The sequence below is a fragment of the Trypanosoma brucei genome, chromosome 8 (genome assembly GCF_000002445.2).
Source record: "Trypanosoma brucei brucei TREU927 chromosome 8, complete sequence".
In the NCBI taxonomy this organism is placed as follows: domain Eukaryota; phylum Euglenozoa; class Kinetoplastea; order Trypanosomatida; family Trypanosomatidae; genus Trypanosoma; species Trypanosoma brucei.
The window spans coordinates 2,152,390-2,165,577 of NC_007281.1; the positions used below are offsets into that span (position 1 = coordinate 2,152,390).

Consider the following 13,188-nt stretch of genomic DNA (forward strand, 5'->3'; position numbering starts at 1 on the left):
ATCAAAAGCACGGTTTCTAAAGGGTGGAAAAAGAAAGTGGTGTCTACAAGAAAGAAGTGGGCATCCACTATGACAAGTACACGACCTCTACTTTACGACCGACTGCTGTTTCTTCTTCCTTACATTACCTATAGAGTCAACACCCAAAATACTGAGTGACGAGGAGTAACCGATAATCAAAGAGAGAGATATATACATATATATAAATAACAAGAAAGACAAATGAAGTCTCGTGGTTTTACTCGACAACCCTCAGACAGCCACGATGGAGTCTCCGGAAGTTCGCCATATTTCGCTCGTTGGGGCGTATATGACGCCCATGAGGATAAAAGTCACTTTAGCAGCCACGACGACAGGCGAAGCAGCAGCGGTAACATTAACGACAGCTACGGTAGCCGTTACGTCCGAAATAATAACAGTAACGACGAGGAACCTAACAGATGGTGGCAGAGCAGCGAAGATGACATGACTTCCCGCAGCAGCGCGTTAAACATTCACGTACGGGAAAAGCAATGGAGGTCCAGCACAAACCACTGGGCTCCTATGCAACGACTAGTGCCGGGTGTTGGTGTCGCCAAGCAAACCCATCAGATGGTGAACACACTTTTCATGGGAGACGGTGGGGATGAAGACGGTGATGTCGGCGACCGCATTGACGGCGACACTGTTGTCGTTGACGATGACGTCATTTACGGGTCCAATATTGGAGATATTAATGGAGCCAACAACAGTAAAGAAGGTGATGGTGAAAGCAGGCAAAACTGGCTAGATTACTGTTATCATTATAATTGTCAAAACAACAATAGTTACACGTACAACGGTGATAATAGCAGCAACGGTAACAACTATAACAGGAACGATAGGCACAATGGCCAGAGCTACGGCGTGTACAGTGCGCTCAGCAGGTTAATGGTGACCGGCAACGGGGAAGCCGAAGAAAGAAGAGACGGCAGAAAGAGATCCCCAGCAACAACACCAATTATGGCAGGGACGGGCGGGGAACTGACGCAGCCGTGCAGAGTTGCGAGCAGCGGTGGGGCGCCACTGGTGTCGTCTGGCACGGCAGTTTATACAGCAAATCGCGTGAGGTACAGCAACGGCAGAGGTACTGACAGTGTATACACGAGCAATACTTACAGCATTACAGTCGGAGACGGCAGCATCAACGCCACTAACAAGAACACAGTTTTTGCCGGGCAAGCGCCCACTGCATCCGCAGGCACTTCCTCGACGCCAGCATCAACGGCTGGCTTTGAAGCGGCAGCAGCGAGTATCATCGCGGCGGCCGGTTTGCCTCTCGGCACTTTTTCCTTAGCGAATTACATCGTAGAGGGCCAACCACGGTTTCCTTCAATGGAGCTAAGGCGGCAGCAGCAGCAAACCGTCTTTGATCAAAACCAGCATGAGACCATCTTAGGGGAGTACCCCGTCTCAGTAGCATCACCACCTTCATACTGTGGAAGCCCCAGGAGCAACGGCTCCAGTCTTAATACGGCTCATCTCTTGAACACCGCAACCACTGACGTGCACACCTCAGCTTGGTCTGGGCACACAAGGGACAACCAACGGAACTTACTGACCACTTACAACCAACACGCGCAGCAGCAACAGGCTAAGGCGTACAGTGAATACCTCAGTGATTTACTTTATTTCCACGCTGACTTCTTCCCACCTCCGCCCCCGCCACGAGGTCTTTCGTTTCCCTCTTACTCGCATTTCTTTACAAAGCTGTCACTGCCACCGGCGTACTCCTTGCCGCGAACATTGTCACTTGTTGCGTCGAACTGTCGGCGGCGCGCAGCATTGTGGTATCATTACGCGAACAAGTGGAACATCACCCGTCGCCTCCCTCCTCCTCCCCGCACACCGTTGCCCGAGATGATGGAGGAGGAGGAGGAATCGAGAAGGCTCAGGCAGCTGCAGCATCCTCAGTGGTCGCACAAAGGAAATGGAACACTCGGACACCACAACCAGCAGAGCCCCCCGCGCACTCCGTACGACATCAGTGAGTGGATGAAAATGTGTGAGCGCTGGTTCGATGTGGCGCAGCGACAGTTCGAATACCCACCGGAAAATGTCCCCACGAGGGTCCCACCGAGCTTTATATTGCGCCATGTGGTGCAATATTAGGGGGCCAATGCGTGACCTAGCGGGTATCGAATTGTTGGCTGAAATCTCGTTTCCAACGGGGAGGGGGGGAGGGAAGCACTTGCAGGCGTCGGTGCACTAAAACGCTTCCAAGTTCACAGCCGATGGAAAACCTCATGTTTGATCGATCTGTTTGTTTCTCTCTGCGGCTCTTTCCCTGGGTTGAAATCATGTCATGACCTGTGAACCGCTCCCGGTTTTCGTTGCTTCATTGGATGATTACAACCGCAGTAACGCGAAATAGAAGGAAGAACAGACACCCCAAGTGAAGAAAGCAGGCGGACAAGCGGGTAAGAAGATGAATGACGGAAATAAGGGAAGTGTCCGCATGCAGGTGCATCTTTCCCTGACTATGTTAATCTTAGCGTATCACCCATGTATTTATTTTACATGCATCGTCCTACATTTTTGGTGGGGGAATCCCTCCTTTTCTGCTGTTGTTACAGCCACCGTACTTTTTACTCTGTTGCTGCTGATTTCGTTTTCATCCGGGCGTGCGATTATGTGGGAGTGTGGTAAAGCAGTGGGGAGAGAGGCACAGTAAATTGTTTGATATTCAATGCGCATTACAATTCCTAATGGCAAGCATAAACATACATTAATATATCTACACATATACGCATATGTACATGCGCATATGCCAGACGTTCTTTGTTGACATGCTACAGCGTTGCAAGGGTGTCTAAAGCTGCAACATTGGGCTATAAACAACCAAGAGAAGGTTTAACAGATTTAAAAATATATAAATAAAGCAGATGAGAAGAGAGGAGATGAGGGAAGGGGGAAAGGGAGAAATTTAAGAAGGCAAAAAATAATGAACAAGCAATTGTAAATGGTATAGTAGACGAGAAGCAGAAGAGAGCTGTGACATTTTGGTTTTGGTCTTATCTGTTAAAGTAATCACATGGATCGGCGGGTACATTTCTCCATCCCACTTTTCAATTCCCGCACAACTTCTACCACTCGTTTTGACACCACCACCGGCATCTAGTCAAATACTTTATTGTTTATTTTTTTTTCACTCATTTTCTCGCTTTCATTTTCCTTTTCGGCACTAACGGCGTCGCAATGGTGGTCATTGGGATCCAAATGCACACAAACCACTGGTTCAACACAACATTTAACTTCCTTCTGGTGCGTCTGTTTGTTTCTAATATTTTGTTTGTCTGGGCGGGAAATCAGAAAAAGGGCAGTGTGTACTGTAAGTTGCGGCAATATCGTCGTCATTGCTGTCGTTTCCCCTTTTTACTTCTTCCTTAATTCAGCTGCAATGCTTTGACACGTTAATTAACCCCTCCTTCTCTTCGCTCCTTCATTCATTACCTTCTTCCGTTTATATGTGTATGTGGACATTTTTACTTTTCAACCTGATCGTTTTGGTTCAGCTTTTTTGTTGTTGTTGTTCCTGTTCTTTTTCCACCTTTTCTCAATTTTAATTTCGATATTGGCGGGGTCTACTTTTGCTCTTCTCCGTCGTCGGAAAAGTCGTGTTTAATCATTCAAATGCATGCACTGCACGCAATTCCTCTTGTTATCTGCTCGGCTTCAGATCTAGCGTTGGTTCAACGCCCCCTGTTCTATTGACCTTTTTTTTACTTATGCGTACCTCACACCTCCTTTTTCTTTTTTGTCTGTTAACTCTTCCCCCTCCTTTTTTTTCTATTACCGCCTCCTTAACAAACGCAAATATTTATTTGGCTCGGTGTTGTTGTTGTTTTTGTTTGTTTGTTTGTTTCTTCGACGTCTCGTTTTGTGTGATTTGGTTTACAGATTCTTTTGTGCTTTCTTCTTTTTTTTTTTCAGCATACCTCCCGCTCCCCCTCATCTGTTGTTGTTGTTTTTACTACTTTTTGTTGTTCGGTTGATTAAATTATTATTTGGATTCCAATGGACTCCTCCGGTTCAAGTTACGCACGACAGGTGTTAGTGGAACCCGTGAATTGTCGCCCTCCTTTTCCACAAATGCATCACCTTTTCTACTTTAACCAGTAACAATAAACAAAAAAGAAAAGATAACAATGATAATGATAATGAAATGGCTGTATGAATGAAAGGGAAAGGTAGAGGCAGAGGCAGAGACCTCTTAATAAATAAATGTTTATTTATTTATATGTATTTGTTCTGTTTTATTAGAAGGGAAATAAGCATTAGCCGTGAGGCAAAGAAAAATTATGCTAAAAAAGAAAGGCGAAGATCTTTTGTTAATCACCGTTGTGAACTGAGGGTAACGAATAAATGAATAAATGATGGGAAAGTCGGCACATTTAGATAGAGGCGGAAATAAGTGAAGAAGGCAAACAAAGCAAATAGGTTTGCACTCCCTCAGCCCAGTCGTCATTAGCCATTGTGTAGTAAGCGGAGAGAGAATAAAGCATCAAAAAAATAAAAGAGAGAGGTGGCATTTCTCTTCCCCACCGTACCAGATGATCAGTGATTTGTCTTTCCCTCTTGTTATTTATTTTTTCCCCTGTTTGTCTCATTATTATCTTTATTGTTATTATCACTATTACTTGTTTTTTTTTTTCGGTGGCTTTGGTCTCCACTAGCACCCACTCGTCTTCTCTCTGTTTCGCTTGAGTTGCTGCTGTAATACCAACTCGCTCACAGCCACGGTCCCACCTTAAGGTTAGGCTAAATGAGACAGAACCATGAGGAGTGAATAGCTGTAAGCCGTTATCCTACAGCAAAATTAACACTGAGAAAAGGGGGGAGCTGAAAAGGTAGAAGTGCGTCACATATCAGTGGTAACTGTAACGGCGTATTAACAACTTTTTGTCCATCTTTTCTTCCCCACACACACACACACACACACTTGAATGTTGTACTTGAGGTGATTCCTCGCTATTTTGTCTCGCTCTCTCTCTCTGTCTTTATTGGCTGTGGCCTCCCCTGGAACGCGGACATAACACATTGGTTTCCAGGTCTAGGTGCACGTAACTAGACAAGTGCGCCCAAAAAAAGTTAAGGAGGGGAATAAACCCGACGCGCACACATACAAGCGCGGGTGGACACTCGAACCCGCAGTCTCACGTAGCAGACGTACAAAATTCCGGCTAGTTTGGTGGACTGTTACAACCGATTGAAAAGATATTCTCGGGAAGTAAACGGAAGTTTGGGGTTGGGATTTACTTCATGGAAGCCTTCATCGAAGCGGCAAGGCAGGCCGTAACGGTAGCCGCAGTAGACTTCAGTCCCGTCCAACAGCTCGCTGAAGACGCAGCCAAGGGCGTTGCTGATGGTGAAGCACTAAGAGAAACCATCACAACATTAGTCGACACGTACAGCGCAGCCGATAGCTCACAGGTGGTGCTGCAGTGCTCTCTGATGAAAGCTATCGGGAGTATTCTATGTGCCACAGCATCAAACGTTGGGGGCGGTAATTGCCAACTTGTGGTGGATGATTATATTCTTCTTGCGCTCTTTTTTAACGAGATATCAACGGTAGGTGACGTTCAGTTGTTTTCGCTTCTGACAGAAGCCGTGACAGCTCTCTTCCGGCAGACGGCTGCAGTGGCTTTTAAATCAGTTCTGCCGCCAAGCAGTAATGAGACCGAAGATTGCTCATCCATCACATCGCTGCGTGGGGAACTGCAGTCCCTCCGGCTCGTTATGGCGAAGCGGCTCGTTGGTCCTTCTAACGCTTCCGAATTCGTAAGTAAACAACATCAACGCCACGACACCGCCATGCAGCTGAAGGTGATAGATTGTCTGCGTGTCTTGCTTCTCTCGCTTCTGGAAGTATCCAATAGTGAGGACGCGACATTAGCAGCGGTTAAGGAAATGCAGAAAGACGGAACAGGCAATGAAGCTGCCCTGCAGGCGGCGCGCCAGGTCGTTGAAGGGTTGCTTTTGCCCCTTTCCACTGCAGTGGACGCCCTCCGTCCTCATGTGACCAATAACAGCAGTGGCAAGGGAAGGTTGTTGGTTACACCGCAACCAAATGGTGCACATGGCACGGCCGTTTCGCCACTAGTGCTGGTAAGCACTTTTCGTGTAGTAGAGGAGCTACTGTGGCATTGTGCTGGACGCGGAACCGATGACTCGATTGCTGTCGTTGGGCGTTTCGCAGCGAACCGCTTGCTGACGGCCGTACAGCAATATTTAGTGCTCCAACAACAAAAATCTGTAGAGTCCACAGGAACCGAATCACAGGAAAAACCGGCGGCAGCGTTTGATGTGCTTCGCGCCGCTGGACCTCAGCGCGCTATTCGCCGGCTGCTTTCAGTGGTCCACCGGCAACTGCCTGTGTTCCCCTCGATTGAAAGTGCGGTGACAGCGGCCATTGGTGTCTTTGGTGGGCAATTGGATGTTGACGACCCACTCAAACTTACGAATTTGCAACAAGACGGAGTCGGTGCTGAGAATCGTTGTAATAATGCAACCGACGTTAGCGGCGATAACCGCATTTGTGCTGCTAAATGGGAAGAGGCACCGTCCTCGTCAGCAACCTCGCGGCTGCGTGAGTGTGAGCAGATATTACCTGCGCCCAGCAGTGATGCAGTAGTTAATGAAGGCGCAGCGGCTGACTTTGATGACCCAACGCTTATGGAAGATGGTGCCGATGGAGGGCCACGGGAGACGCTCCTTAAGAGTACTGTCGGGCCCCTCCCGGCGAACGCTCTCGTAGAGATGGTGTTCTTGAGTATCTCACGCCTCGACATTATGAATGAGCAGGGAATTCAGTTGCTGCACATGCAGGGACTTCAACAGCAACAGTATGAAGCAGTACGACGAGCACAAAGGGCAGAACTACAGCGACTTCGTCGTATTGAACAGCAGGGTGTGGAAAATATTCCCGTCGGCAGGTTGTTGGAGCACTTGAAGGAAAGCACGGCAATGTACGCAGCTGGTGCACAACTGCTCAGCAATGAGTCCGGTCTTGCCACAATGCAGCGCGCCGCTCTTTTCTCGTTACTTGACGCATACGATCTGTTGGTGGATGCGCAAGAGGGTCGTGTGCGAGAGGCCCAAGCACTCATTGCCCGTACAATCGCTCAGATGCCCTCGTCGATGATGGATTCTGCGTTAGATGCCGTCTGCGCCCGCTTGAAAAAAGAACTGGCTGCGGCGAGTAGTTTTCAGAAGACGAGAGGAGGGAGCCCAGTAGCGAAGGTTCCACCACTTACATCGGCGTACCAGCTGGCCCTTCAGGTACTCTTCATGCTATACTCAGCACAGGCACCGGTGCATGAACATGACGGCAAGGCGCTGATGTTTGCGGTTTCCCCCTCTTCTGCCTTTGCTAACATGGGGGGTGAGATGCAGCTACAGTCACGTGCAGTTCTCACTATTGATACGGAAAACCCAGTTGACTGGCTGCAGGCACCGGATATGCAGAGTTCGCTAACTGACCGCAAGCGGCCACGTGACGATGGTAGCTCGTTTGGCGGAAACGATCTCGACTCTTTCCACCGTGAACGCGTAAGTGGTAGTGAAGAGGCACAGTCGGCAACGGATGGTCCTTCGCGCTTCTTCCGTGAGGACTCTATACAAAACCCTTGTGTGTATAGCCACTTTCTCTGCCGCATGATGGAGGTGCTGACGGAAGGCGAGATGCCAGTGTTGCTTCTCGACTTGCTGTTGCAGTGCCCTCGCATTACTCGCTATGTTTGGCACTGTCTGCACAAACACTATTGTCTTTCGCCGGAAAAGGCACGTTGCCTGCTGGGAATGTGGCTCCTAAAAAGTGTCGCCGCGCGCCGCGCAGTTTGTCGACGCTACGCCCTAAACAGCCTTCTCTACATGACTACATCGAGGAGTGAGTATCCACGTCGCCTCGCAGTGAAACAATTAGGTGCTTTACTGGCCTCATCCGTCGGGCTGGACGGCCGGCGCGTGATTGACGATAATGTGGAGACCCTTCTTGTGCGGCACGCCAAGCGGCAAATAGCCGCCATACCAGTCACTAGGCTCCCAACAGCAGTTACGTCTTCAGGGAGTGCTGTGGCGAAACAGGAAGAAGGAGAAACGACCATGACGGGAGGTGATGCGGCGGAAACTCGAGCGAAGGAGTTACAGAAGCTGACCGAAGCACTGGACCGCCATCTTGGGCCATTCCTTATGTTGTGTGCCCGGCAACCGCGTGAGCTCATTCCAGCACTTCTTGACGTGTTTAAAGAGTGCGTCGAACGGCAAAACACCGCCATGGTCCAATTGCTTGCTGATCATGTAGACGTGCGCCGCATGTGTCAGCGGCTCTTTCAAACGGACGCCCTCTCCTTCATGTCGAATGTGATGCCGTATCTCCGTCGGTACAGCAACAGTGCCACGATGCTTGTTCAGAGGATATTGTGGGCGGTTAGTGCTGAGCTACGGTCGATGGGGAAAGGTGGTGAGGTATCAGCAGCGGATCTGGAGGGAATAGCCGCAGCTCTGCTCGGCCACGCACGTGTGATGTATGAAAATAGCGAAATACCTTTCGTATATCACAGTGCTCTCGCGAGCAACGGTGAGCCCGCTGACGTGGTAAGCGTGCAGGAATCGCCTGCGTCCCTTCACGACGTGCGGTTTATTGCCCCTTTTATGAGTCTCATTCCGATGGAGGAGCTTAAGAGGACTTACCTCCGTTCGTTTCTGCACTTTGTGGAACAACAGCTCCAGCAACGGGCCGAGGAAACAATGGACAATGACACAGCACCAGAGTCGATGCGCATGAGCGAGGAGGAAATGTCTCAGCTCATTCGCGATGTTGCACAAGAAGTCCTTGTCCGCTCACCAGTGCAGTTTAGTGACGGCTCCCCACGCGGGGTTTCGCGTGTGGATCTTCTTGTTTATTTGCATCACGCTACACGTGGAGTACGCGATGGGGATGCATATCAAAGCAAAGCTCATCAATCCTCTCCCCACTCAACTGTTGTGGAGACACCAATGAGGACTCATGCAGAAACACGTGGCATTCTCAGTTCCTCCGGCCCCCAGTCTCCTGATGGCAGTGTGGTTGGTAACAACGCAAAAGCAAGGACAGCGGAAGGCGAAACCTCGCTCATCGCTGAGAATCTTCCCCTCAGTGCCCTCACAACGAAAGAGGTGATTTGTGTGCTGCTAAAACTGCGGCGGACCTTCGACGAGAGCACGACCGAATACCTCTACGGACCAGCAGAAATCAAAGGGGCAGTGCGACAGTTAATGAAGAACACTGGAGCTACAAAAGTTCCCTCACAGTTGATGGCAACACTGATTTTCGCCTGCGGTCTCCACCCACCACGCGCGGCCGTGGACCTCGTTCGATTTGTCCATCAGGAGGTCTTACTTCCACTAGCGAAGGACGGAACATGGGAAAAGGATGTTCAGCTGTGGCGCGGTGTCCTCCTCTTCGCAGAGATGCACTACCGTGAGTGCAGCAGCTTCCTCGTAAACCTGCCAGATCAGGTCCTCATCGAAGCACTCCGCGTCCGCCCACAACTGTGTGAATACTTTAGAGAGGAACATGGAAACAACGCATACTTTGGTCATATTCTCGGTAGTCTATAATTGTAGCACAATGTGGTAAGCGGATGGGCGAACGTATCTGCTCACGTGCGTGTAGGAGGTAACTGACGTGGTGGAAGCCGATGAGAAAGTAGGGCGGCGGAGAGCCTCATGCACCTGCACGGCAGAGCCACCAACTTGTTTGCTAAAGTTTTCGTCATTCTCCGTTACTGATTTGTGACTTTTTGCATGAGTCTGCTCATGTGGTCTACCCACAGATTGCCTCATGAGGTTGAAGAATAATGACGCGTCTTGCCTCCACCTTTAATGGACATCACTACCACTGAGTTGGCAGTCCTTTGGCCACGTCTAAACTTTTGTGTGCTGGTGGCGCGTCGGTGATGCAATATCTTCGATGGTTCCCAACTTGCTCAACGGGGCAAAGAGTTTTTGAACCTCTGTTTCTATCTTCTTTGAACATGATATTTCCCCCCCCCCCCTTGTCCATTTACACGAACATAGGCACAAAGGAGCTTCACCCATCGATTCTTCACCGTCAAGGAGTTTGAACCACGTTGCGTCGCACAATCCCAACGCCCCGAAGTACGTGTCGATGGAGAGAGTGGGTGTGGCCATGTTGTTGTTCATTCTTTTTGTAGTTATCCTAACTTGCATCGTTTTTATCATCTTCGTATGCCTTATTCGTAACAACCACATTGTATTAAGGCTTTTTACAAACGGGCATAGGCCCCCTGACGCGCTGCCGCCACCTGCTGTGTTGTGTGAGACCAGGCGACTTCGGGCGCTTGGGGGAGGAGTGAACGGAGCGGTTTTGATAGGGGATGAAAACAGGCAGTTGCTTAGCACCCTGGACATTCCACTCACCCCGGTGCCTTCCCTATGCGAAGACTGTAAGGAACTGTGCCGTAGTAGCTCTAACTGTTCTACGTTAGATATTGCCAACAACGACGGATGCCTCGCAACTCGCGAGTGCGCGAAGGAGAGTGCCGTGTTGGGTGCCCATGACTACGGCAAATGCCAACTGGGTTACTCCAAAAGGGTTCGCGACCTGTCAACTGATCGTGTGTTTGAGCTGTACGTTAGCCGGCAGCTTTTGATTGCTTGCAGCACCGTCGTGCATATGGGTTCGGGTGAGGAGACAAGCAGAGTACATTACAGTGCGGTGGGAGGGGAACTGCCCACGAACGCTTCTGCGTGGATGTCTATCGATTGACGGTTACAGATCGGAACCAACGGGCGATAGAAACGTCGAGTATGCTGTATTTTCACTTGATGTTCCCCTCTTCCATTAGTTTGAATAAACGGGAGACGAAAGAGAAACACAGAGCGCAAAGGGTCCTTTACCAACTACCCGAAGGTGGCATTGTTCTCTGAATAAGAGGGTGAATATGCACGTCATCGAGGTTGGATAAGGCAAAGACATAGCGTGGTATTGCTCAATTTACGCAAGTCATTCCGTCCGAGTAGGGAGTTAAAGGAGAGGAAAGAAAGGGGGTTTGTCTGCCCCCTCAGTGGCAGGTTTCCAACTCGGGACCATCAACACCCCCAGCAAGGTCAATCACGCGTTTGGCTCGTTCCTACGAAGGGAAAGAGCATACGTTTCTGTCGTTTTCACTATCTTGATTTGCTCAAGGTATTGGTCAGTTTACCTTGATTTTCCGCTATTTTTATCGCTATGATTATTCATATTTGGCATTCTTTGCTATTTATCGCCGCTAACGTTTATGCTCTTTGCTTCGTGAATAACAACACCCTAACTCTAACCCCTTCATCCAATAGATGGCCCAAACACCTTTACTAACCCTACTTCCTTTGTTGTTTTCATCGCTTGATGGAGAAGGTGGTTTCTGTCCGCAGAAGACGCTACGCCTGTCGACGCAAAGCCGCTCTCCATATTATAATTTTTTTTACTTGTTCGTTAACGCTCGTTTTGTTAACATTTCCTTCGCCGTTATTAACGGTGCGCGTTCTTTTGTCTTAACTTTCCTTCTGCTACCAGTGTCGACATGTCGGCCAGTCGCCCTTGGGGTTGTATTGTTGTGCAGCGCACGCTTCTGTAGGCATTCCCGTTTTCCTCCGTCTGCATCCCGCCATCTCTGTTTAAATCACCAACATCTAGTAGCTAGAACCGGATATTTGAAGGATGGCTAGCGTGTCATCAGGAGTTCCCCTCACCGCCCCGTCAGCGCAAAAACTATTGCAGTCTGTGAAGTACATCCTTCTCGACGTGGATGGCGTAGTGTGGTCGGGGCCGCGTGTGCTTCCCAACATTCCGCAGACATTGCAGTATTTGCGCTCACTTGGGAAGGAGATCCGCTTCCTCACGAACAACGCCTCCGTGTCGCGCAGCAGTCTCGCGCAGTTGTTTAGGCAGCGCGGCATTGAGGGCGTTAAAGAGAGTGAAGTGTACAACAGTGGCTATGCTGCCGCCCTGAGGCTGCGCCGCATTTGTGGCGCTGCAGAGGGTAATCAGGAGCGGCAAGAGGGGAACGAACCAACTAGCGATAAGAGGCTGGTGAGGGGAAATGTATTTGTTATCGGCGAGGAGGGTCTTCATGAGGAGCTGCAGCGTGTTCTTGCGCCAGGGTACATTACGTATGGGATGGAGTTACACGATGCAGAGAAGGTAGGTGGTTACAACAGCGCAAATGCAGCCACCGCGTGGAAGGAGCGCATTCTTCCGGCTCCGCTACGTCAACTGAAACCCCCTGATGGTATCACCGACTACGGAAGGGGCATTTCACTGACAGACCTCTCACCGGTGGCTGTAGTGGTAGGACTTGACCTGCATTTTAACATGCTTAAATTGGCCTATGCTTCACTCTGCCTCCATCGAGGGGCTGGCAGTAACACTGACAGTGAGGGAGATCGTATTGGAGGAGACCGTGACCGCACGCCGGATAAAGGACTTCAGAAACCTGTTTGCTTCATCGCAACAAATGAAGACCCCCAAATACCCATTGGCGAAGAGGGACTCCTCCTTCCTGGGGCAGGTGGAATGGTTTCCGCACTGCGCACCGTATCAGGTCGGAACCCTGACGCCGTGTGCGGAAAACCGCACGTTGACATGGCGCGGATAATGTTTGAGGCAGAGGGCATCACCGATGCGCGTCAGTGCCTGATGGTGGGTGACCGCCTGACAACTGACATTGCCTTTGGTAACGCCGCTGGTTGCCGCACGCTATTTGTCCTCAGTGGCGCAGAGTCCATGGCGGACATTGCGAGGGCAAAGAGCACCGGGGATTCGCAGCTCCTTCCTGAGTTCGTTGCGCCTTCGTTAGCCTCCTTGATGCCTGATGCACGTGACGACTAACACAGGCCATGTGTGCATGGAGCGGCTATGAGCCGGATTACGCCGCTGTGCAAACCGTGTTGGGGAGAACGGTGTGTCCCTTGGAGCCTTGTCTTTCGTGTGTGATCATTGCATGGAAACGGTGATCAGTCCTGCAATTATCTGCTAGGGGTCAACAATATATGTGCTGCACAAATAACTGTGAGCAACGGAACAGAAATCGGCGTCACCGAGCTCAACGCTCCACAGAAAATGGTGAACCCCAAGCCAGTGTTTAACTCAAAAGCCCAGAACTGATGCGTAAAGGCAACGGGGTGGAA

At 50.0% G+C, this 13,188-nt stretch overlaps 4 protein-coding genes across 4 annotated transcripts, besides 8 other annotated features; all 4 read left to right on the top strand.

The window, feature by feature from the left end:
• Positions 1–4,795: part of a sequence feature (sequence corresponds to BAC RPCI93-10K10) that runs on past the window's edge.
• Tb927.8.7480 (hypothetical protein, conserved) lies at positions 223–2,130 on the top strand (the record flags this gene model as incomplete). Its single annotated transcript, XM_842484.1, has 1 exon — positions 223–2,130. One exon carries the CDS (start codon positions 223–225, stop codon positions 2,128–2,130), a length of 1,908 nt encoding a protein of 635 aa, XP_847577.1.
• Positions 2,879–2,899: a sequence feature (AT_rich).
• Positions 4,232–4,260: a sequence feature (AT_rich).
• Positions 4,796–13,188: part of a sequence feature (sequence corresponds to BAC RPCI93-30P3) that runs on past the window's edge.
• Positions 4,940–4,960: a microsatellite.
• Positions 5,281–9,618, top strand: Tb927.8.7490 (hypothetical protein, conserved; the record flags this gene model as incomplete). Its single annotated transcript, XM_842485.1, has 1 exon — positions 5,281–9,618. One exon carries the CDS (start codon positions 5,281–5,283, stop codon positions 9,616–9,618), a length of 4,338 nt encoding a protein of 1,445 aa, XP_847578.1.
• Positions 8,312–8,505: a mobile genetic element.
• Positions 9,030–10,433: a mobile genetic element.
• Tb927.8.7500 (hypothetical protein, conserved) lies at positions 10,169–10,789 on the top strand (the record flags this gene model as incomplete). Its single annotated transcript, XM_842486.1, has 1 exon — positions 10,169–10,789. The coding sequence occupies one exon, from the start codon at positions 10,169–10,171 to the stop codon at positions 10,787–10,789; it is 621 nt and encodes a 206-aa protein (XP_847579.1).
• Positions 10,180–10,433: a mobile genetic element.
• Positions 11,720–12,889, top strand: Tb927.8.7510 (p-nitrophenylphosphatase, putative; the record flags this gene model as incomplete). The annotated part of the gene is made up of 1 exon (XM_842487.1): positions 11,720–12,889. The coding sequence occupies one exon, from the start codon at positions 11,720–11,722 to the stop codon at positions 12,887–12,889; it is 1,170 nt and encodes a 389-aa protein (XP_847580.1).